We start from the raw sequence: 26,718 nt of genomic DNA, 5'->3' as shown, positions 1-26,718 counted from the left end.
CGCTTCAGTCGTTTCCGCGGATCCGTGTGAACGGGATCTTCATCTTCTGAATGCAAAACTTGTCAAAAACGTATTAAGTAACTTGTTTAACCATTACTTGTCTCCATTTGCATATTTTTATTTTGTTTTATTACTTGTTCGCTTCATTTAAATATATTTTATTTTACATTTATACTCAATTTGCATATTTTGTATTTTACTTAGCCTTTTTGCATTCATTTATTGTTCACACAATATTGAATATTTCATTTAATTTACTCAATTACTTCATATTTTTGCTTTTCATTTTAGTCACCCCATTTGCATATTAGTTTATTCATTTACATTCACTCATTTTCATTTTTAATTTTTTTTAATTTTATTGTATTGCTTGTCCACTCATATTTTGTTTACATTTTTACTACTTCACTCTGTTTAAAGCAGTGGTTGATTATGATTTCACTTTTCTAACTTTAGTTACATCACCAACCCTAAAATTTACATAATCTATAAATCACGTTCGCGGAGGAGGGGTTTATCAAGACAGAATATGCTAATCAGTGAATGACTAGAAGATACACATAATCTTCATAAATTCATCAACCATTCAGAAATGTCCTGTTGCTTCTACATGTCACTTCTTCTTGAGTCTCTCCATCGTTGTCTGACTCCGGTTTGAACGTAAAAGGCTAACGTGTGTGTGTGTGTGTGAGGTAGAAGAACACCAGCTCTTGAAGCTCCGCCACCTGTGCCGGGAGCAGCAGCTCATTTGCATTTAAAGGGACAGACACAAAACTGTGCATTTTTGCTCATCCTCACAAAGTGACAATTTTAACATGATATATAAAAATATCTGTGTGGTATTTTGAGCTAAAACTTCACACACACACTCTGGGGACATCAGAGACTTATTCTCACATTTGAATATTATATCATTTTATTTAATTTGCCCCATTATTTTGCACTATTGTATTCAGCTAGGCTGGAATCCTGAAAGCTACTAGCAAGTGAACCCTGATGTTAGATATGCATATTCGTAACAGCATTTTGAAGAAAGGACATCCTCATTCTCTCTGCGTCTCACACACAAACACGGGAACAGTGGCGGTCAGGAAGATGAAGTGAATGAGCAATCCCGTGTGCTGATGACAGCGGTACATGATCACATTAAACACACACACACACACACTCGCTCTGCAGGTCCTCCCGCACGTGAGAATGAAGATAAATGAAGTGTCAGCTGAAAGAAAGATACATTATTATTATTGAAACACACACATACTCGGTTTGCTAGCATGCAGTTTTATGGAGCAAAAGAAAGTAGCAGACTGTCTAATCCCTTTTTAACATATGTACATTTTTGCTTGGTTTTGTCTAAAGCAGTGTTAATTTTTACAGAAAATTGTTTTATTTATAGTCTTTTGACTAAAATGGCATTTAGTTTGTCATATTTTAGTCTTCTGAATTGTTTTAATTTAAGTCTGACTTTGTTCGACTAAATATCACAAGATTTTAGTTTAGTTGACTAATCTAATGGGTTTAGTTAAATTGTAATGTGTCTATTTAGCATTTTTCTAAAATGTCCAAATTCCTTATATACACTTGGAGAAAACCTCTGTATTAGCTTATTAATATGATTATATTAATATTATTATGTTAATATGAATGATATTAAGGTTTGAACAATACAGACAGATTTAACTGCTGTGACATATAACTGTATTTAATATAAATGAAATAAAGCCACTTCTCATAAAGAAACTAGAACATGTAATGAATGATATATGCATTCTTTATAACAACTTGCGTACAACATTCTTCATTATTTTAAGCAGACAATTATTTGTATAAATGAAATCCTGATTAAAGCTGTTAAAGTTATTCAGTCCGGCTCATTTTGTTTAATTGAGCCATAATCATCACAATTATAACAAATAAAGGCTTGAAATATCTCACTGTGCATGTAATGAGCATGTAATGAGTATAATATATTAGTTTCACCTTTTAAGTTGAATTACTAAAATTTTAAGTTGCACCATATTCAAATTTTTCGAGTTTCACCTGTACATATGATCGTAATTTGTTTTTAATTTTTTAATGCAGATTCACTTCCTTACAAAATCACCTCAATCATTCTAGAATTATGAATTCTTTCCAAATAGAGCGATTCAAATTAATTTTCATTTCAGCAGAAAAACAAAATTAGTTTTCTAATATCATGCATTAATTGGTGCCTAAAAGTAAAGCAGATGTTGTTTGCAGATACGCCAGTCTGTACTTCTGCTGTGCCATCGAGGACCAGGACAACGAGCTGATCACACTGGAGATCATCCACCGCTACGTCGAGCTGCTCGACAAATACTTCGGCAGTGTAAGTCAAACTTTACATGACTTGTTGCTTCCCAAAAAATAAAGAACCCAACTGACCGTTCGCAAAGCCCCGCCCCCTTTAGTTACTGTTGCTAGGTCCGACAAGCCACGCCTCTCTCACACCATGTTCTCACAGTGAAAACACATTGCGGAGCTGAGAGACACTGGCAACACACTGATAACACAGACCAGTTTACTTTTGATATGAAGCAAAGTCTCAACTTTCAAATTTGGTAATTTTTTTTTAACGAAATTTAAACAATAAATACGGTTTTGTGGCTCTTTAATGTGTGTGTCAGATCGCTGTGTCGCCTCAGTTAAAGCCGCTCGTGAACCGATCATCTCTTCCTTCTAGTTCATTCATAGCATCAAATAAACATGAATGAACATCAGAAGGAATGTTGTTTTAACCGCGGAAAGGCGTCAGTACACTCCGCTTCTCAAGTTCAAATCCTCCAACGTTAATCTACTAACTCTCCTGACTGCTTTGTCCGACAAAAATGGCGGATTCAGCGGATGGCGGATTATGATTGGTCAGATCACCTGTCAATCAAACTCCCTGTGAAGGGTCAATTACAGTGATTATTCCTCCCAAACTCAGGTCTGCGAGCTGGATATCATCTTTAACTTCGAGAAGGCGTACTTTATCTTGGACGAGTTCCTGCTGGGAGGCGAAGCTCAGGAGACGTCGAAGAAGAACGTCCTGAAAGCCATCGAGCAGGCGGATCTCCTGCAGGAGGTGAGGGTCGAGTGCTGCCGCTCAGAAAGCGCTTCGGAAACTTTGCTGAGCGGGATAGTTCAAAATAATTGGTCTGTTGAGATGTTTATATCTAGCTACCATCAGGGTTTGAAATTAACACCCGCCAATCCGACAAATGCTGGTAAAAATCATCTAACGCTGTCAAATCACGAGCCGATTTTGGCGTGTTACTTATTATGTTTACCGTATTTTCCGGACTATAAGTCGCATCAGTCAAAAAATGCGTCATGAAGAGGAAAAAAAACATATATAAGTCGCACTGGACTATAAGTCGCTTTTATTTAGAAATTTATTTCACAAAATCCAAGACCAAGAACAGACATTTAATCTGGAAAGATTGTTCAGCTGCACAACAGCACACAGAACAACAGCTGAATAGTGTCCGGTGTGTTAGCGTAACACATTAACAGTTATTCAGCTACACAACAGCACACAGAACATATATCTGGGAGGCTGAATAGGCTAAACTAACATTAGTCAGCGAGTCCAACAAGTTACCGGTCAGCAAGTTCACCAAGCTCCCGATACATTGAACTCTTCCTCGGTGTCGCTTCTGAACAACTCCGCTAACTAGAGCGCCCTCTCGCGGCTGTAGACGGTAATGTTTTCTCTTGCTTCATCTCAGTCAGTATGAATTCATTTTTATATATAAGTCGCACCTGACTATAAGTCGCAGGACCAGCCAAACTATGAAAAAAAAGTGTGACTTATAGTCTGGAAAATACGGTACTCACTTTGCTGGGAGTCATCATAATGTATTAAATGCAGCATATTAATTTGCAATAAAGCAATAGTGAAGATTATAAAGCATTTGGTTACCAGAAAAGACATAATCTTTTTGATGTTCTTTGCACTGTATTGATCTGTCCAACTAAAGTACATGTTTGGAGGAGATGCTGGATGACTGGATTTTGTTTGAATAAGAAATTAATATATGAAATCCAAATTTTATAATAAATATATAAACTGTGACGTAGTTAATCTGGTTTTTTTTTTTTTTTTTTTTGGCTAGTAGATGTTCTGAATGACCGGTAACTTAAAAATGTAGTAGCCAGTAAGTGAAAAAGTGAATTTCAAACCCTGCTATCATAAAATACCTCCACATCTGGGTTAATGAGTCTCTTGCCCCCTCGAGTACTGAGGTTTATTACCGCCACAGCAAAGCAGCGGGATCGTTTGCGTATATTTTATAGTGTTTTTGACCTCCGCACCGCCGTTCTGCTTCTCTCTCGCTCCGACTTTTGAATTGAAAGGTAGAAATCCCTCAGGAGCTACAGGCTCACAGTGACTGCTCTCGTGTGTGTATTACCCAGCTTCCCCGGCGCTTGCAGAACACAAACGCTCCTTTGTTCGTTACAGTGTGTAGAGGAACTGAGCTTTCACACACAATCTCTTCATCTCCATGGAGTCTCGCTCTAGCGTACAGATGCACAGATCTGCAGGATGTCCTGATGCTGCGCTTTCAGATTAAAGCTGAAGTGTATCTGTTTTGATATTAAAATGCTTTCTCATATCCATTTTTTTTATGTGCACTATAAGTCTAATCTGAAGAACCCTAGCAACACCATAGGAACCACCCAGAATATTATAGCTGCCACATACTGTAGCAACACACACATTAAAACACGTTAAAAAAACACTCAAACACCTTTGCAACCACTTAGCAACACCTTGGCAACCATCCAGAACATTAAAGCAACACACTAAAAACACTCAGAACACCTTGGCAACTGCATAGCAATGTCACAGTAACCACTCAGAGCACTCGAACAACTGACTCAGAAGCACATAGCAACACCCTGGCAACCATTCAAAACATTATAGCAACCACATACTGTAGAACACACTCAAAACACTCAGAACACCTTGGCAACTGCATAACAATGTCACAGTAACCACTCAGAGCACTCGAACAACTGCCTCAGAACCACATAGCAACACCCTGGCAACCATTCAAAACATAATATGAACCATTTACTGTAGCAACATACTCAAAACACCTTGGCAACCATCCAGAACATAGCAACACACTAAAAACACTCAGAACACCTTGGCAACTGCATAGCAATGTCACATTAACCATTCAGAGCACTCGAACAACTGACTCAGAAGCACATAGCAACACCCTGGCAACCATTCAAAACATTATAGCAACCAAATACTGTAGCAACACACTCAAAACACTCAGAACACCTTGGCAACTGCATAACAATGTCACAGTAACCACTCAGAGCACTCGAACAACTGCCTCAGAACCACATAGCAACACCCTGGCAACCATTCAAAACATAATATGAACAATTTACTGTAGCAACACACTCAAAACACCTTGGCAACCATCCAGAACATAGCAACACACTAAAAACACTCAGAACACCTTGGCAACTGCATAGCAATGTCCCATTAACCATTCAGAGCACTCGAACAACTGACTCAGAAGCACATAGCAACACCCTGGCAACCATTCAAAACATTATAGCAACCAAATACTGTAGCAACACACTCAAAACACTCAGAACACCTTGGCAACTGCATAACAATATCACAGTAACCACTCGGAGCACTTGAACAACTGACTCGGAACCACATAGCAACACCCTGGCAACCATTCAAAACATAATATCAACCATTTACTGTAGCGAAACACTAAAAACACCTTTGCAACCATCCAGAACATTATAGCAACACACTAAAAACACTCAGAACACCTTGGCAACTGCATGGCAATGTCACAGTAACCACTCCGAGCACTCAAACCACATAGCAACACCCTGGCAACCATTCAAAACATTATAGCAACCACATACTGTAGCCACACACTAAAAACACCTTGGCAACACCTTGGCAACCATCCAGAACATTATAGCAACACACTAAAAACACACTACCAGTAGCCTATCACATGAGCAAAAGTGTTGTTTTCACGAGTATCAGCACGTTTGTAAATGTGATTTCATGCCAGAATTAAATAAACAATATTAATTGCTATAAATTAGCAATTCTGTTTTTCCTCTATTTTGCCAACGAAATAGTTCCAAACCGTAGAGCCAATGAGCGTCTCAGAGCAACACAGTTTCCGATCCGTTACTGAACGAATCTGTATGTTTGAACGAATCGTTTGATGTTCAGACGAGTCTCCCTGCCGCCCCCTACTGGTGGTTTAGTATCATTTAATTTTAGCGGATGACTATTGAATCCTGTTTATGTTTCCAGGCGTGATTGTAACAATTGTTCTGTTTAAAGAGATAGAATGCTTTTAATTAATAGACTATTAAGAGCAAAAATATGAGATAGCATGGTAATTATAAGAGCGATAACTGCAGTGTTTGTGTTGCAGAAATGACACACTTCAGCTTTAATCCGTGTGTGTGCTGATGCTTCACGAGTTTGATGTCTCTCTTCTCTCTCTCGCTCTCTGTATTCTTCCTCCTTTTGCCCGACCCAATCTTTTGATTTGCAGAATCTAGATTTTCAGATCCGTCTGCTTCCAGGTATGATTTATGGATCATTAGTTAGCGTCTGTAGTGATCAGTCTCCCTGTAGCTCTAGCCATTAATCTGATCCCAGTGGAGCGGGACTGTACTCCTCATGCCATGAGCTTCTGGAGACAGGAAGTTGATGGCATGCTGAGTTCCTCCTGAATAGAACGGTTAGAGAAACTAGTTACTAGAGTTTAATTGAGTCAATCTCACACACACACAAAAAGGATCACATTTCACCCCAAAATCAAAAGAATAGGAAAGAAGGAAATTGATAGTCATATTCAAAATGTATATATATATATATTTAATTTTTGTACTTAAAATATATTTAATGTCAACAGCATTTTAACAATAAATGTCCACTCTATCCCCCCCCCCCCACTAAATTTACAGATATCAGCATTTTTCCACATTGCACCCCAAAATCAAAAGAAAAAGAGTGAAAACTTATATTTTTTTCATTACTTATTTTAAGTATTTAAAGTTTTTTTAATGTACTATTAGTTTCCTAGTTTTCTTTATGTAAAATATAGTGCTGTCAAATTACTTATTAATCACATCTAACATCATTTTGAGTTAACATAATATTTGTGTGTATGTATATATATATATATATATTATATATTATATGCGTGTCTGTGTGAACATAATATGTGTGCGTGTATATGTGTATATATATATATATATATATATATATATATATATATATATATATATATATATATATATATATATATATATATATATATGTGTGGGTGTGTTTGTGTATAACACACACACACACACACACATAATGTAAACAAACTTTTATGTTAGATGAGATTCATCAATTTGACAGCACTAGTAAAAAAAAACTTTTTCTTTCTTTCTTTTTCTTTCTTTCTTTCTCTTTTTCTTTCTTTCTTTCTTTCTTTCTTTCTTTCTTTCTTTCTTTCTTTCTTTCTTTCTTTCTTTCTTTCTTTCTTTCTTTCTTTCTTTCTTTCTTTCTTTCTTTCTTTCTTTCTTTCTTTCTTTCTTTCTTTCTTTCTTTCTTTCTTTCTTTCTTTCTTTCGATTTCCGGGGGTTGACTACATTCTTGACAGGTTTTGTGAGATTGACCCAGTTAGTTACTAATGAATGTAAGCAGTTTAGTTTCTACCCAAACATTTCTTCTCATTAAGTGAAAAGGGTTTTTGAATGAGTGATGTGATTGGATGATTTCCCCCAGGTTTTTAAGGCTGTATTCGGCACTAGTTAGAGACTATCGATGAGACAGAAATGTTCAATCACCGCCGGTAACTCCGAGCCGAACAGAGCTGCGGTTTATCATCCCGACAGACTCTGTCCCGAGGGCCGCATTACAGGCAGACAGAGGAGAGAACAAAGACTTGCTGTCCACGCTTTAGCAGCGAGACATGACCTAGATGTGCAGTTCACCGACTGACACGAGAACACCAGCGGCGCCGAGACATTTCCAGCTTTGCATCTTTATCGACGTCACGGTTCAAGTAATGCGAATTTGCATGTATGTTAATAAACAAAGTAATATGCGAAACAAAAGCATTATCAGCGAGAGCGTGCGGTTTGAGCCTCTGGGGCTGCCGTAGTCTCGACTGGGGCTTGTGCTTTATCTGCTGATTTGAGGTCAGATCTGTTTGATGTTTTAATGAATCGGGTTTGGGTTTTAATGAGTTTCAGCTGATACTCAGTTTCTGACTATCGCTCATACATTTAGCATTAAAATCATCTTTGTTTAATTGGCCTGGATTTCCAAACATTAAACTAGTCCAATTGCATAATTAATGGTGATTAACAACTATTTTAGTACTGTTTATATCCGTGTTAAATGTATATAGCGTTTTAACCCATGGATTTATGTTTTCTTTCTCTAAAATGTTATTATTTACAAATATGTGTGGATTAATAAGCTATTGCATCAAAAAAAAATTACCTTACACCATAAGACTCATGATGTGGCATATTTATATTTGTGGGTAAGTTATGCATGCTAGTTAAATAGTCAGTTGCTGGGCAGTTTTAAGAGATGTTTGTGGTTAAAAGAGCCTGAATATCACATTTTCCCATAATACTATTAATTAGCCATCGTGTTTTACAGGTGAAACTGGAAAAATGAGAATATGGTGCAAAAGTTCATTTATTTCAGTAATTCCAACTTAAAAGGTGAAACTAATATATTATATAGACTCATTACATGCAAAGTGAGATATTGCAAGCCTTTATTTGTTATAATTGTGATGATTATGATTATTTTGCCATTCAAAATTAGAATATTGTGAAAAGGTTTTCATAAGCTGTAAGCCATAATCATCAAAAGTATAACAAATAAAGGCTTGAAATATCTCACTTTGCATGTCATGAGTCTATATAATATATTAGTTTCACCTTTTAAGTTGAATTCCTGAAATAAATGAACTTTTGCACCATATTCTCATTTTTCCAGTTTCACGTGTGTGTATTCACTCGATGTTCAGTTGTGATTAATTTAATGTAACTTATATCACGTTGACTGGACCGTGAGCACATTCCCCTTCAGTCGGCGGTCGAACATGTTCTCATCACAATCTCACGAGTCCTGGCCTTCTGTGAACCGGATCTGCCGTGATTCCACAGAACGGGGCTGTTTGATTGGCTGGTGTTTCTGTCCGTAGAGCCAGACTGAAGACTGGGGAGGTTTGGCCAATGAGGAGATCTTATAGGGGCCGGAGCCCCGCCCACCTGTCAGCCGATTGGTAAATGGTGTGACTTGCCTGAGCCGATTGCTGATTGGGCATGATGAAGCTCTCGCTCGCTCTGATTGGAGGAGACGTGGTGACGTGACGAGAGGGGGGGGGGGGGGGGGGGGGTCGAGCGTTTGAACTTCTTAACCCTTGACCTTTGACCCGCTCAACATGTGGTCACAAGATTTCTAGCTAAAGGATAATTAGTCTTAAGTTAGAGAATCTAGAAAAATTAATTATGTAGGAATTAGCTTAAGCATGCAACCTTATTTAGCTTACCGTTGCATATTATTATGATGTATGAAATAATTCAGAATGGATTATTAGCATATAGTTATTGCAAACTCAGCAGTTTATGAAGCTTTAGATTTAAAACCTGCAGCTTTTTACTCATAAAGAAAAGCTTTGAATCTAATCTGGAGAAACACTGCAAAACATGCTTTTCTTACGCAGTATTTCTGTCTTGTTTCCAGACCAAATATCAAACATTTCTTAAATCAAGATGCATTTTCTAGATGAGTAAACTGATATAAGATATTATGTCCTGTTTTCTGGGTAAATTAATCAAAATTAAGTGAGTTGATGCTTAAAACAAGCAAAATCTGCCAATGGGGTCAGAAATATAATCTTAATTCTTAATATTTCTGACCCCATTGGCATATAATTGTGCTTGTTTTCAGCAAGAATTCATTTAATCTAGGAATAATAAACGTAATAATATTATAAGACTTAATATCTCATGGCATTTTATTCCTTTAGTAAATGCATCTTGATTTATGAAATGTTGGATATTTGGACTGGAACGAGACAGAAATACTGAGTGTGTTTCCCAGTGGCCGCCAGTAATAGTAATTCATGTCATGTCTTCAGTTACTGGTTTGCATTTAATTATCATAATTGCATATTCAGCAAACGACTGAACACATTCTATGAATGCATGCATGTAATATGAATGTGTTGCGTTGTGAAGACACACACCCCGTCTCCACGATCAGGCGCTGTGAGTGTGTGTGTCGGTCTCTGCCTGATGGGAACTAACTCGCTCTGGATGACAACTAATGCTTTGACTGCATTTCTGCTCTCCCTGCATAAAGATGTGCATTACTCCCTCAGCTCAGGACGGGCGTCGCGGCGGTGTGTGTGTGTGTGTGTGTGTGTGTGTGTGTGTGTGTGTGTGTGTGTGGGGATGAGAGATGAGTGTGTCCCTTTTCATTTTGGGGCTTCGCCACTGCATAAATATCCCACTGCATCAGAATAAATCACATTATGCGGCGACTCTCTCTCTCTCTCTCTCTCTCTCTCTCTCTCTCTCTCTCTCTCGCTCTCTCGCTCTCTCGCTCGCTCGCTCGCTCGCTCTCTCTCTCCCTTTTGCTAATGTTCTTAAAATTATTGCATTTCGTTCAGTTGAGCAAATTCTATTAAGATTAAAAATTAAGCATTTTAGTACCTGTGTGTGTGTAAAGTGTATATAGGCTACAGAGAGATCTACACACAATTAATTAATTTTTTCCCCCTCAATTTTACAATATTTCTTCTTTTAGGAATGTTCTGGAGTTACTTTTATCAGGGGGTAATAAAAATATATATATATTTGAATATGATACAATTTCGGAAGGGAAAATATATTTGTGTGTGTTTATTATATTCCATCCATCCATCCATCCATCCATCCATCCATCCATCCATCCATCCATCCATCCATCCATCCATCCATCCATCCATCCATCCATCCATCCATCCATCCATCCATCCATCCATCCATCCATCCATCCATCCATCCATCCATCCATCCATCCATCCATCCATCCATCCATCCATCCATCCATCCATCCATCCATCCATCCATCCATCCATCCATCCATCCATCCATCCATCCATCCATCCATCCATCCATCCATCCTGTCTTGAATATTGTTAATTTTATCAGCTATTTTTTTATTTAGTCTTAGTCCCATGTCTTGTTTTTATTGTGTTTCGTCAACCTTCTCCTGTTTATGTTTAGTCAAGTTTTATTCGACTAAATGTCTGGCCATTTTCGTCTAGTTTTCGTCACTGATATTTCATGTTGATATAGTCACAGTTATCGGTTAGTGACATTATTGTCGTCTCGTGCTGACGAACATTTTCCGTCACAGTTTCCGTTGAAAATGAACACGTCTGGACATGTTATTGTGGAAGGCTATATTCTCCCAGACTGATTTCATATTACTCCGTCAGTTTTAATAATCTGATTACCATTCTTTACATTCTCATTGGTATTACATGGGTTTAATTTTGTGTGGCTTTACTTTTTTTTTCCAAATAACTTTATAATAAACCAATTGGAAGCTTTGGTGTTAAACTTCAAACAAACGCCTGCCTCTGTTGCTGAGGTGTTTTTAATTAAAAGCACACGGTTCTCCGTCAGCTTAGCTAATGAAACCTGGGAAAGTCAATCCGGAGCATTCCTGAAGAACAGAAGCAATCCCACACAGACCCTCCGGCTCCCGCTCCATTAGAGGACAGAGACATGAAGTCGAGACTAGAGCTCAATTATATCAGTGTTTGATGCTTAAAATTATTAAGTAAATAAACATAATGCTTAATTAAAAAAATTAAGTTATGTGAACGTGACAATTCCACATTACTTAGAGTAGTTCACTTTCAAATAAAAATGTCCTGATAATTTACTCTCCCCACGTCATCCAAGATGTCCATGTCTTTCTTTCTTCAGTAGAAAAGAAATGAAGGTTTTTGACGAAAACATTGCAGGATTTTCTCCATATAATGGACGTCAATTGACCGTTCGCAAAGACCCGCCCCCCTTAGTTACTGTCGCTATGTCCGACAAACTACGCCGCTCTCACACACACATGTTCTCACGCAGTGAAAAACACATTGCGGAGCAGAGAGGAGACTGACAACACACTGACAGACAGGACAGACCAGCTTACTTTTGATATTAAACAGTCTCAACTTTCAAATTTGGTCATTTTTTACAAGAAATTTAAACAATAAATGGCGTTTTGTGGCTCTTTAATGTGTGTGTGTCAGATCGCTCAGTTAAAGCCGCTCGTGAACCGATCATCTCTTCCTTCTAGTTCATTTATAGCATCAAATAAACATGAATGAACATCAGAAGGAATGTTGTTATAACCGCGGAAAGACGTCAGTACACTCCGCTTCTCAAGTACAAATCCTCCAACGTCAATCTACTAACTCTCCTGACTGCTTTGTCGGACAAAATGGCGGATGGCGAAGTATGATTGGTCGGATCACCTGTCAATCAGGCTCCCTGCGAAGGGTCAATGGCAACCAATGGGTTGAAGGTCCAGATGTGAGTTTCAGTGCAGCTTCAAAGTCTCGACACGATCCAGCCGAGGAATAAGAGTCTTATCTAGACAAACCAGCGGCCATTTTATACAAAACATAAGAATTATATTCTTTTTAACCACAAATGTCCGTCTTGTACCGTCTCTGAGATGCGCCACGCATTACATCACGTTGGAAAGGTCACGCGTGACATCGTTAAATATCCAGGATATGCACACGCAAGGACCATTTAAAACTATAAACTGACATAAATACATATTAATATGTGTCATTCAACATACAATAACTTTGAACGGTCCTCCTACTCCAAACTTCCGACTACGTTACGCTTGACCTTTCCAATGTGATGACGTAATGTGTGGCTCTCAGAGATAGTACAAGACAGGCACTTTTTAACCACAAAAAGTATATAATTTTATTTTTATTTTATTTTTTTATAAAATGGCGGATGGTTTGTCTAGATGAGACTCTTATTCCTCGGCTGGATCGTGTCGAGACTTTGAAGCTCACATCTGGACCTTCGACCCGTTTAAACCCCATTGACGTCCATTATATGGAGAAAATCCTGGAATGTTTTCCTCAAAAACCTTCATTTCTTTTCCACTGAAGAAGGAAAGACATGAACATCTTGGATGACGTGGGGGAGAGTAAATTATCAGGATCTTTTTTTTACTTGAAAGTGAACTACTCCTTTAATTTTGTCCATTAAGCATGACGTTTATTTACTTAATTTTAAGGCACGGGTTTCCTCAATTTTTTAAAGTTAAGTCTGATCACGGTCTACAGTTTGTATATTCGCTGTGAGACGGGACGGTCCACGGCTGAATCAAAGATAGGATAGGATAGATGCTTTTATTCATCCCGAAGGACATTTAAGGCATCCAGTAGCTTAGACAGCACATAACCACATATATCACACTTTTTTTTTTTAGATTGCCCCTGTACACACAAATCGGGCGTTATTCGAGGGGACAGACATTTGTAGGGGTATCCGAAACCATAATGGACGTCATCGAGTGCACTCATTCAATCCCACAATGCACTGCAATAACGAGTGTGCAACCGATGTACGCTCAACGGCGGTCCGAAGTCTCTCACTCGCTTTCATTCACTCCTGAGCAGTGTTAGGGGACTTGCGTAGGGAATAGTGAATGAGGGTTTAGGGGGTGTTTACGGATTCAGCCCATGTGTGTGTGTGTGTGTGTGTGGATCGATGCGGAGGTGGCTGTAAATCACGTGTGTGTGTGTGTGTGTGTGTGTGAATGTCCTGCAGGTGTTCTGAGTCCGAGCATGTCCTGCGAGTCCTCCGTTCTCTTCCAGAGTTAGCCGGCGCGAGCGAAGGCTTCAGGTGCGGCTCTCCTTCAGTCGTAGAGTCGTGTCGTCGTGGCTCTAGATCACCAGTCTAGCACAGATATCATGAGCTGTTCGTGTTTATGTGTGTGTGTGTAGTGCCAACCCGATCACACTAAATGCGTCTCTATAGCACGCAGTGTTTATCGTGCAATTTATACGCGAAAATGAGTTTTTACGTGCATAGGATACGCATGGCTAGGTTTAGGGTTTAGTAGTGGTGTGGGGTGTGTGTATTATACGCAATAAACTGCATGTAAAAACTTATCTTCGCGTATAAATTGCGCGATAAACACAATGGTTGCTATAGCGACGCATTTCCACGAGATCCGGCTGCCGTCCAGTCATTGTGTTTTCGTGTTTCTCGTTGTCCTCACAGAGTTTATGGTTTATGTCATCTATATATGTTATGTAGTTCTACACTGACTTTGTTTCAGGACTAACTATTATATATTTAGATGTTATATTAATCATATTTAATACTTAATATACATATATAAAATGACATTTATTTATATAGAAATATAATATTTTGTGTGTGTGTATTTATTTATTTATTTGATGCTTAAATATTAAAAAACACATATTTAATAGCCTACCATGGCTGCGTTTATTTGATCAAAAATACAGTAAAAAAAATATGTAAAATATTATTATTGTTTAAAAAGCTGTTTTCTATGTGAATGCACACTGCCGTTCAAAATATGTTTTATGTTTTTAAAAGGAGTCTCTTTGCTCACCAATGCTGCATTTATTTGATTAAAAATAATAAATAACTTTTTTTTAAATAATAATAATATGACAATGTAAAACGGCTGTTTTCTATTTTAATATATTTTAAACCGTAATTTATTCCTGTGATCAAAGCTGAGTTTTCAGCATCATTACTCCAGTCTTCAGTGTCACATGATCCTTCAGAAATCACTATAATATGATGATCTGATGCTCGAGAAACATTTATGACAGTGATACATTTTAATTCAGGATTCTTGGATGAATAAAAGAACAGCATTTACTTGAAATATGATCTTTAGTAACATTATTAATTTCTTTACTGTCACTTTTGTTCAATTTTTAATGAATCCTTGCTGAATAAAAGTCATTTCCTTTAAAAAAAAAAAAAAAAAAAACACTGACCGCAAACTTTTCTATTCAGAATTTCATAATAATTACATGTCCTACGGAGGAGATCTTGAGATTAGTTGCAGTTATTTGAATCTCTTGACAGGATTGGTTGATGTATAATCCTATTGTCTGAGCAGAATGTGTATTGAGTGCATTTACATGTCCAGTAAAATGCTGATTACTATTGGAAATCTGTCGAGGTGTAAGTGTAAGATGACTGACTGCTCTGGGAATTTACATGCAACGTGAAAGCGAGGTAATCTGTCCGTTTAGATTCAACTATTTGTACAATAATCGGTGTGAGACTGTGCATGTAAACACACTTGAGTTTAATGTGTTCACCGCATGTCGTCCTGCACGTGTCTGTCTGCATCTCTCACAGTTGTGTTTGTCTGCACCATTTTCAGTGTGTGTGTGTGTGTGTGTGTGTGTGTGTGTCTCTCCTTCAGCCCCGACATGAGTACTTTAACGTGCCTGTGTACTGATTGGCTGCTGCATGCTGAGCCACTCCCCCTGCACGCCTGACTCCGCCTCTGTCTCAGCGCCGTCCAATCAGAGAGCTGCATCTTGGACCCAGTTTCACCGGCACACTGTCAGATAGTGTCAAATGTTTCGTTGTGTGTTTAACTGTGTGCTGGTCCTTCATCTGAATTGATTTTATTCCTGTATCTTGTTCAGGCGACACTCGTGTTCATGTAGCTTCAGGAAATCCAGCTTGAGTAACTCGTATCGGTGGACGTCACCGGTTCCTCACTCTTACAAATGGACATTATTTAAAATACAGGGAGAAATTCATGATTCAATCTGTGTAATCATATAGACTTTATAGTCTTTGTTTCAGAGCAAAAATCATATTCTAAATTAGTGTCTTCATCTTGTTTCACAATTGAAAACAACAGTGAATGACATAGACTTAGTTGTAGAAAACGGGTCGTAATATTTAATGCTGTTTTGATTCTCACGTAAAGAATGTTTTAAGAAAATAATTTTTGCTGAAATTTTGCAAAAAATTATGTTCTTCCTCAGTATTTTTGTCTTGTTTTCCAGCACAAATATCTCAACTTTCTTAAATCAAGATACATTTACTTGAGAAGCAAAATTACGTAAGCTATTAAGTCTTGTTTTTGGAAAATTTGGAAAAAAATTAAGTTTATGCTTAACACAAGAAAATAAATCTGCAAATAAGGGGTCAGAAAAGATTATTTCATTACATCTATTATATTATATTGGGATGCACCGATATGAACATTTTGGGGCAATACCGATAATTCTTTATATTTGAAAGCCGATAACCGATATATTGGCCGATAAATCTAAATCCAAGTTTTTATGATTTTTCAGAGCCTGATAACAAAAAAAGACTCACCAATAAAAGCCATGTCCCAAACACACAACCATAATGTTCTCATGATAATTTTATGTAGCCGATATGACGGACTAGTTGCACTTTACTGTATTTTCAAATCAAGTTATTCAAATCATATTTCAAATCAATTCAAACACAATGTTGAACAGTGCGCATCTGAAGTGTCTCAGCCGAAGGAAATAATACAATATTTATCAGCTTTAATATATAGGCCAATTTTTCTCATCGGGCCGATAACATTAAAAATGAACATATATCGACAGATACCGATATAGTGACCGATATATTGTGCATTACTTATTATATTATATATCCTTTTAAATTACATTTATTTTTCTGACCCCACCAACCTTTTTTTATGTTAAGCATAAACTCACTTAATTTTGATTTTTTTTTTTCAGAAAAAAAGACAAAAATATTGAGAAAGAACATCTTTTTTTTCTTTTTTTTTTTCTTTTTTAGGCAAAGCAACCATCAGAATTACAGCTGTAAGTTTACGGTTGGTAAATGTTGTAATCTATAAATTGTGAGTTTGTATGCGCGGTTTTCTTTCGTGATTTATTTAGTAAAAACATGATTTATTTAGTGATTTATTCAAGTAAAAAAATTTTAAATACATATATTAAAATACATTTATGTTATGCTAAGTATACTACAAATTCATGTGCTTAATATCCTGCAATTGTATTTTTAGTATACTAAATTTATATACTTACAATCTGCTAAATTGGAGCAATTAATTTTGTACTTAATGCACTTTAGTTATCCAGAAATAGTGATGAAGTTCAACTAAATATATATTTAAGTGTATTTGTGCTAAAGTGGAACTATTGCCAGTATATACTTTAGGAACACTTTAAATATCTTGCATTTAAAGATGAATGTTATACAGAGATCATGCTATCCTCAATAATAGTGATATAAAACACATTTTAGGCTTAATATTAAGAAATGTGCATTGTGCAATAAATAAGTACTCCTCATTAAGTTTAATTATAATATTTATATCAGTAAGTCTCAGGCGATATGTCAGTAAATATGTTCATGTTTTTGTAGTACACTTAAATAAATGTATTTTAAATATATTTTGGTATAGGTTTTTTTTATTAGCGAAGTTATATCAAATTATCAGTTATTTTTAATATACACACACACACACACACACACACACACACACACACACACACACTCAAAATATTTGGACGCTCATATAACATAGAAATGTTTGAATGTCTGCATTAAATAATAAAATATCAAAACACGTGTAATTTATTAACCCTGTAAAGCCTAACATGAAATAGTCAGAAAAGTGTAATATTTTGGAACAGTTTATTGAAGCTTTAAGCAAAATGTTTTAAAAGTTATTGTTTCATTTTTTTTTACTTGAGTATCATATTTGGTACATCAGGCTTTTATGGCTCATACAGAGAAATATGGAGAGAGAAAAAAACCCTGTTTTATTGAGCAAAAATATGCAATTTGGTGCAGATGCTGATATTTATGTATTCATAAATGATAAAGAAAAGTGAAGTTCTGCGATTTCTCAGTGTGACTGAACCGCTGTATCTCTGCTGTCACTATATACGGTTTACACCGACAACACTTCAGTGTTCGATACAATCTATGAGTGTGTTTTGTTGAGTATTTATAGAGTTAGATTTGTAAACTGATTCATGTTTGGACGTACAGTTTGTTTCACAATGAATGTTTTGAGTCGCTGAGAATATGAGTGGATGTATATTCATGTAACGACGTAGAAATAAACAAATGAAATGTGAGAATTTCAAGAAGTGTGTGTGTGTGTGTGTGTGTGTAGCTTCAGTTTGGAGTGTAGTGCGCAAACCTGTCCAGATCATATTTCAAGTATATTTTGCATAGCCTATTTTAGGATTTAAATTTTTTTTCATTGTGCATTGCATGTTTATTTATTTGACAATTTAACATTTAGCACCCACATTTTCTTTACTTGTATGTATATATATATATATATATACATATACACACAAATAATATTATGCAAAAGAATCTTAATGCCATTTTCTTTTATTCGCAATGCATATGGGATTAACCTGATATTGAAACCTTACACAAATATTAATTGATATTATTAGTGTGATATGAAAAAAGGTATCATTACATTATGCAAAAGAATCTTAATGGCATTTTCTTTTATGCAATATATATATATATATTTTTTTAATTGATATGAAATATGACCTGGCCATGATTTGCGTTTCACACATTTTTACAACAGGATCAAATGTACAGCTTGATTTGACACGCACAACAAATGAAAGTGTCTAAGGGTCCGTTTACACGGCACAGATTTTAACTAAAAATGTCAAACTTTTTGTGTTTTGGCCGTTCATTTACATGACAACAGTGTTCGGGGTCCTGGAATGCAAACTGTTGAAAACGGGTTTCAAAGTGCGAGTTTTTGAAGATGATAGTTATCGTCTCTGTGTAAACTACAAAAACGTGAATTTGCGAAGCCGGTGACGTCATGCATGTAGTGTTGGGTAACGCATTACAAACAACACGAGTTATGTAATCCGATTACTTTTTCCAAGTACCGTATTTTCCGGACTATAAGTCGCTCCGGAGTATAAGTCGAATCCGCCAAAAAAATGCGTCATGAAGAGGAAAAAAACATATATAAGTCGCACTGGACTATAAGTCGCATTTATTTCTAAATTTATTTCACAAAATCCAAGACCAAGAACAGACATTTAATCTGGAAAGGTTATTCAGCTTCACAACAGCACACAGAACAACAGCTGAATAGTGTCCGGTGTGTTAGCGTAACACATTAACAGTTATTCTGTTATAAATTATAAATGTTTTCTCTTGGTTCATCTCAGTCAGTATGAATTAATGTTGATATATAAGTCGCACCTGACTATAAGTCGCAGGACCAGCGAAACTATGAAAAAAAGTGCGACTTATAGTACGGTATTACTCTTAAATTTACAACAAAATATGAGTTACTTTTTCAAACGAGTAACACAGGTTAGATTTGGCCTGTATTGACTGACAGCTCTCCTGTGCTCATGTTCAGAGAAATCATAAGTTCAGACTGAGGCATTGTGTGTGAATATGATGCTTATTGTAGTTCTAGTCTAAATGTGAACATGCATGTCCTCCTCTACCTTGCACATAACAGATCCAGTATTCCTTAAAAGCAGGAGTATTATGCAAACCTGCGATAATTAAATGTTAAATGACACAAATATGTATTTAATCTCACTTTGTTAACCAACGTCTTTGCTGCTGACCTTCGATGATCCAATTCAACCATACTAATAAGCAAATATGCCGTTTTTTGTTTTGTTTTTATTGTTGAAGAGCACTGAACTTTCTTGTTTGAGCGGCGCCCTCTACTGTACAGGAGTAAATCTGCTTTTCCTTCAGCCTGAGGCTTATTCACTTCACTTATGGTGTGAAAGGGCCTACATCTGCCAAAAATGTATATCTTTTTTGTTGTTATTAAAAAACAAATAATCAAGCCCAGGTGAGAGAAATAACACGAACGTAGCGTATTACTTTCCATAAAAAAGTAACTAAGTAACGCAATGTTACGTTTTTAGGGAATAACACAATATTGTAATGCAACACTTTCCCCAACACTGGGTCTCATTCATGAAACATTCGTAAATATACGAGTAAATATGTGAGTGATCTGCGCGTAAAGAGACCTTCCCGAAAACTCTTCTCCTGATTCACAAATATTTCGTAAACGTCAGATGTGATAGTGAAATGTGTGTGTGTTAATGAAATCCAATCAGTCGTAAATGGGACGCACGTGCACGCTCATTCTCAATTACCATAAACCCCGCCCATTAAATCCGACAGACAACCATATATGGGCATCATATGACACCAAACGAAGGATTTCAACATGTCTTCTCAAAAAGCGAATGACAAAGAACAATTTCTCATTATCAGATAATATTTTATTATCAGAAGTTCATTCAAAACGCCAAATTTTATTTTCAAGCGTACATAGTGGCGAATCAGGTCCTAAAAAAAGGAAGCTTGGCAGATATTACGGACGCAGTTACTGGAGTTTCATCTGTTAATCGAACAGTCCCAGAAGTGAAGAGAAAATGGTTCGACATGAAGCTCGACTGCAAAAACGAATTAGTTCACTTCGAAAAAATATAGCCCAGCCCTATTAATTTGAAAGCAATTAATTATGTGATTAAAGTGTTCAGTTTGCAGATGCTATCACTGGCTCTCATAATAAAAGTAAAAAGAAAAACCGAATGTAATTACTATATATAATATTTTTTCAAAATGCTGTAAATATGTACCCGATTAAAGTGAATTAAAATGCAGCCTTATTAATGAGCAAAACGTTCGGATGTGAAACGCATATTTACGCGTGGCTGGGAGCAGGTGGAGATTTCTTTCGTACCAACTAACATTTGAAAAATACGAACATTTTAATGAATCCGAAAATTTACGCCAGAACCACTTTACACACGATTTACACAAACATTAGTTCTGCTTGTGTTTCATGAATGAGACCCACTGTGCGCATGTGTGGTCAGTCTTCGGTGTTTCTTTACAACGTGACGTCGCCATCTACTGGCCTGGCTGGAGAATACAGCGTTTTCTCAGATCCGTGACAACATTGTCAACTGCACACATTTGTTTTTTAGTATAGTTGTGTAAACGTCCCCTAAACAGCTGTTCTCCTGTGAGTTAAACTGATCCGGTAACTGTACAACCAGACTCTGAAAGTCATTTCAGAAGTGGAGCATCTTTGATGAAAGATAACAGGAATTTACAAAAGCAAATAGTCCATTTTGATTTGATGTTGTCGTTTTGGAAAGGTGTGTGTGTGTGTGTGACGTGATATAAGTGGATCTGTCAGTGTAAACTCCTCCTGGGTTGAGTGATAATTGGGTTTTAATTCAAGCTCAGAAATCATGAATGATTCAAGACTCCTGGAGAGAAGTGGATGTTAAAGATCCTCTGGGATCCCGGCGTTTAAGAGCGGAGTATAAACACTGAGGAACTACATCAGAACTTGCCTTCAGAACAAAAGGGTTTCAGCAAATATACATTTATTATTTAATGTTGAATTTGCACTGTTAAACGTGGTAACATGCAATTGTTACACTGTAAAAAATGCTTGATCAATAAGTCGTGGCAACATGATTTTACATTACTTTGAAAAAAAAATGTTAAAGTTATATGAGATTCAACTCTGTTTTAAGTCAGTTTAATATAGTTTATAATTGAAATGACTATTTTATTGTAAAACATACTCCAATAATTACTTGTAATATCTGATTTAACCCATACAGTTTGGTTTTGTTGGTGTGATTTAATGTTGATTCAGTCATGTTAATTTTTTTTTTTAATAAAAAAAAATTAAAACTCAAAATTGCAAAAAAATATTGAATTTTTTTTATTTGTCGGTGTGATTTTGGACGATTCAGTGATGCTAAATAATTATTTTATTTATTTAAATTCACTCAAAATTCCTGTTGGTGTAATTTAATGTAATGATTTAGAGATGTTACTTTTTTATTTTATTTTTATTAAAAAATTAATATTCTAAATTCCAATGGGTTTTGTTCGTGTAATTTTATGTAATCAGTGGTTAATTTTGAATTCAAAAATGATTAGTCTATCATAGGACTAAAAGAATAACACCACTTCATTAAATGTAAACTTAATTAAACAGTTAGTTCAATGTGCAGCTTTAAAAATCAACACTATCTGTAATACTTTATTACAGTCCATGTTATATCAGAGACAACTTTTAATCTTTCATCAACTTGCTCCACCTTTGAAGCGTATTTGTCGTGTATTTGATTAATATGTTGATATTATACCAGTTCTTTTTAGTATTTAAAAAGGTTTTGGTGTGACGGATAACTTTAAAACCTTTTTAGAAACTTTTAAGATTGCTGAATTAATTTATGCACTTTTTAAACCCTGATTTTCTCCTCTTCTTTTGGCCCACTGATGTTCAGGATGCCAAAGTAAGTTGAGATTGTTCTCGTGTGTGTGTGTGTGTGTGTGTGTGTGTGTGTGTGTGTGTGTGTGTGTGTGTGTGTGTGTGTGTGTCTGCTTTGCCTCAGTGTGTTGTAAATGTATTTGTGTCATCAGTGAGTCATGGCAGCCCACATGCTGATTATTTTCAGATCTCGGAGGATAAATTTAGCTCGGCTCATCTCCATGTGCTTCATAATATATAATATAAACCTGCTGAGCCCAGAGGGGCGGCTCCGAACAACACCAGCGCAAAGCCTTTAAAGCGGTAATGCCCTTTTCACACGATGTAAAATAAGTCTCTGATGTCCCCAGAGTGTGTGTGTGAAGTTTCAGCTCAAAATACCCCACAGATATTTTTATATCGCATGTTAAAATTGTCACTTTTTGAGGGTGAGCAAAAACACACCGTTTTGTGTCTGTCCCTTTAAATGCAAATGAGCTGCTGCTCCCGGCACAGGGGGCGGAGCTTCAAGAGCGCGTGTCCTTTTACCTCTCACACACACACTAGAAATTTCTAAACTTTTAGCCTTTTATGTTCAAACTGGAGTCAGTCATGATGGAGACTCAAGAAGAAGTGACACATGTAGAAGAACAGGACATTTCTGAATGTTAGTTGATGAATTTATGTAGATTATGTGTATCTTCTAGTCACTGATTAGCATATTCTGTCATGATAATCTATAAATCGTGTTCAGGGGGCGGGGTTTATGTAAATTTTAGGGTTGGTGGGGAGGAATGTCGTGTAGTTCCTACCAGCCGTTTGTTGTAGTTCAGGTTAAAAAACGATTTCTTAAAAAGCAAATATCTCCCTTTGCTCTGAACTTTGAGCGGTGTAACTTTGCAGATGTTGTTTATGATCAAACAGCAACATTACACACTAACTACAGTTAGAAAACTGAAATCATAATCAAACACCCCTTTAAAATAAATTCCAAATGTATATTCAGCACACAGTTTTCACATTATAAAGACTGATATTTCATATAAGGCGTTTACATCGGGATGTTTGCAAAAGTTGTTCTCGGGTCTGTCTCCTCTTGGCCAGCGAACAAACCCATAAAACACCAAAGTCGTGTGTGTGTGTGTGTGTGTGTGTGTGTGTGTGATATCAGTGTTATATCTTCTGAAAGGTGCTTTGCCTTTCAAAAGTTTTGCATTAAATATTCTCTGTTGGCTGTGTTCATGAAAATAAAATGGTGGTTTTTGAGTAAATTATTTATAGTTGTTCAATACACTGGAAAGAAAAACTTATTGGAAAAGTTAAAATCTAAGATTTTAAAATCAAAGTAAAAAAAGTTGCTCATCATAGTTCAGAACAAAGCCAGCATTTTAATATTTAGTGTTTGTTCAGTAAGTTTTTTTTTTTTTTTTTTTTTTTTTTTACAAATATTTAGTGTTGGTTGTTTTTGTTATAAAACACAAATATTGACCCAAAAAACACTAAATATTCAAATGTTTTTTAAAATTATTTATTATATAATATTATTATTAATGTTAATCAAAATTATTTACCAAACAAACACTAAATATTAAAGTTTGGAGATTATTTTGGTAAATAAAAACAAAAGTCAACATTTGGATATTTAGTGTTGGTTGTTTTTGTTGTAAAACACTAATATTTACCAAACAAACACAAAATATTCAAATATTGACTTTTGTTTTTGTTGTAAAACACAAATATGTATCAAACAAACACTAAATATTCAAACTTTGACTTTATTTTGGTAAACGTGTTTTATAACAAAAATAAACTCATATTCAACTCAATATTCAAATGTTGACTTTGTTTTTTGTTATAAAATCTCAAATATTTACCAAAAACAGATTCAAATGTTGACTGTTTTTGTTATAAAACAATTTTTTCCCAAACAAACTGCAAATATTAAAATGTTAACTTTTTGTTATAAAACAAATATTCAAACACTAAACATTCAAATATTGACCGTTTTTGTTATTAAAACATTTATTCATACATTTGAATTATATTTGAAATATATATCTCTTTTTTTTCTATAATAAAAAAGGCAACATTTGGATGATTGAGGTTTGTTGGAGTGTGTATTGATGTGTCGGAGTGTGTATTGATGTGTTGGAGTGTGTATTTATGTGTTGGAGTGTGTATTGATGTGTTGGAGTGTGTATTGATGTGTCGGAGTGTGTATTGATGTGTTGGAGTGTGTATTGATATGTTGGAGTGTGTATTGATGTGTTGGAGTGTTTGCCTGTTGTGTGATTTTGCTGGTTTCATCGGTGAGTGTGTGAAAAGTGTGTTTTATCGGGAAAGTGTTGCTGTTCCTCCCACAGGAAGCAGAGACTCCCCGCAGCGTCCTAGAGGAGATCGGGCTCACATAAACCACACACACACACACACACACACACACACACACACACAGAGCGCCTGACCACCTAAAGATGTAGCAAAAACACTCTCACACACACACACACACACACACACACACACACACACACACACACACACACACACACTTCACCATGTTTCCGTGTTGATCATGTACTTGGTTTGTGAGCTCAAAAGAACTTGTGCAAATATTGTCAGCGCAGGACGACACATCCTACTTTACATCTGCTGTGAAGAACACACACACACACACACACACACGATCACTGTATGAACAGGCCACACACACACACACACACACACACACACACACACACACGATCACTGTATGAACAGGCCACACACACACACACACACACACACACACACACACACACACACACACACACGATCACTGTATGAACAGGCCACACACACACACACACACACACACACACACACACACGATCACTGTATGAACAGGCCACACACACACACACACACACACACACACACGATCACTGTATGAACAGGCCACACACACACACACACACACACACACACACACACGATCACTGTATGAACAGGCCACACACACACACACACACACACACACACACACACACACACACACACACGATCACTGTATGAACAGGCCACACACACACACACACACACACACGATCACTGTATGAACAGGCCACACACACACACACACACACACACACACACACGATCACTGTATGAACAGGCCACACACACACACACACACACACGATCACTGTATGAACAGGCCACACACACACACACACACACACACACACACACACACGATCACTGTATGAACGGGCCACACACACACACACACACTTGATCACTGTGTGAACAGGCCACACACACACACACACACACACGATCACTGTATGAACAGGCCACACACACACACACACACACACACACACACACACACACACGATCACTGTATGAACGGGCCACACACACACACACACACACTTGATCACTGTGTGAACAGGCCACACACACACACACACACTTGATCACTGTGTGAACAGGCCACACACACACACACACACACGATCACTGTATGAACGGGCCACACACACACACACACACACTTGATCACTGTGTGAACAGGCCACACACACACACACACACTTGATCACTGTATGAACGGGCCACACACACACACACACTTGATCACTGTGTGAACAGGCCACACACACACACACACACTCTTGATCACTGTTAGATTCCCTGTAATGGTTTACTGAGACAGAAGTGTGTGTTGAGTGTGTTCTCCAGCGCTGAGCTGCTGTAAATGACTCTTCAGTGTGTGTGTGTAACAGCGCATGTGTTTACAGTGTTCAGACGTCACTCACACACACACACACACACACACACCTCAAGCTCTTCAAGTTCCCCGTGTCCGTCTGGCTCTGGAGAGACGCTGTGTGTCGTTGTCAGAATGAAATTAAATGTGTTTATTGTTGAAAATATGGAATAAATTTGTCTACAGATGTTTATAAAGCGTCGTGTGTGTGTTTGTTCTGGTGTCGAGTGTGTGTGTGTGTGTGCTTGACTGACAGGTTTACAGAAGTGCAGTTGTCAGATGTGTTTAGATGAGATTAAGATTAGATAAAACTCTTTTATTCTTTCTGCTCATCAGTTTCTGATGCAAACATATCAAATGTATCATGGATGTGTTATATTATAATCTCCATGTCGGTGATATATGTGATCTTTATTTTTTATATATTTTACAAACACTTTTTAATTTTAATTGATATTTAGGACTATATTTATTCATTGAATTCATTAAATTTTAATCAATATTGGCAGAAATGTCATATTTTGTGCATTTTTTTAAATCAATTGTATTAGCAGAT

At 36.6% G+C, this 26,718-nt stretch overlaps 1 protein-coding gene across 6 annotated transcripts in view; it reads left to right on the top strand.

Moving 5' to 3' along the window:
* LOC306985530 (AP-1 complex subunit sigma-2) overlaps positions 1–26,356 on the top strand; it is a 40,524-nt gene extending 14,168 nt beyond the window's left edge. Inside the window, exons 3-7 of one of the 6 annotated variants that reach the window (XM_079587883.1) lie at positions 2,242–2,350; positions 2,951–3,088; positions 6,570–6,600; positions 13,894–13,968; positions 15,545–18,246. In XM_079587883.1, the coding sequence (XP_079444009.1) occupies positions 2,242–2,350; positions 2,951–3,088; positions 6,570–6,600; positions 13,894–13,946 (331 nt within the window). In that variant the 3' untranslated portion in view covers positions 13,947–13,968; positions 15,545–18,246. Of the gene's footprint in view, positions 1–2,241; positions 2,351–2,950; positions 3,100–6,569; positions 6,601–9,239; positions 9,321–13,893; positions 13,969–15,544; positions 18,247–24,777 lie in introns of those variants that run through there. The other 5 variants (XM_079587886.1, XM_079587884.1, XM_079587885.1 and 2 more) reach the window with 5 other exon arrangements.
* Positions 26,357–26,718: the final 362 nt, after the last annotated feature.

The sequence above is a fragment of the Phoxinus phoxinus genome, assembly GCF_949152265.1.
Source record: "Phoxinus phoxinus genome assembly, chromosome: 18".
Taxonomy (NCBI): domain Eukaryota; kingdom Metazoa; phylum Chordata; class Actinopteri; order Cypriniformes; family Leuciscidae; genus Phoxinus; species Phoxinus phoxinus.
This window is presented reverse-complemented; position numbering and strand designations above follow the sequence as displayed.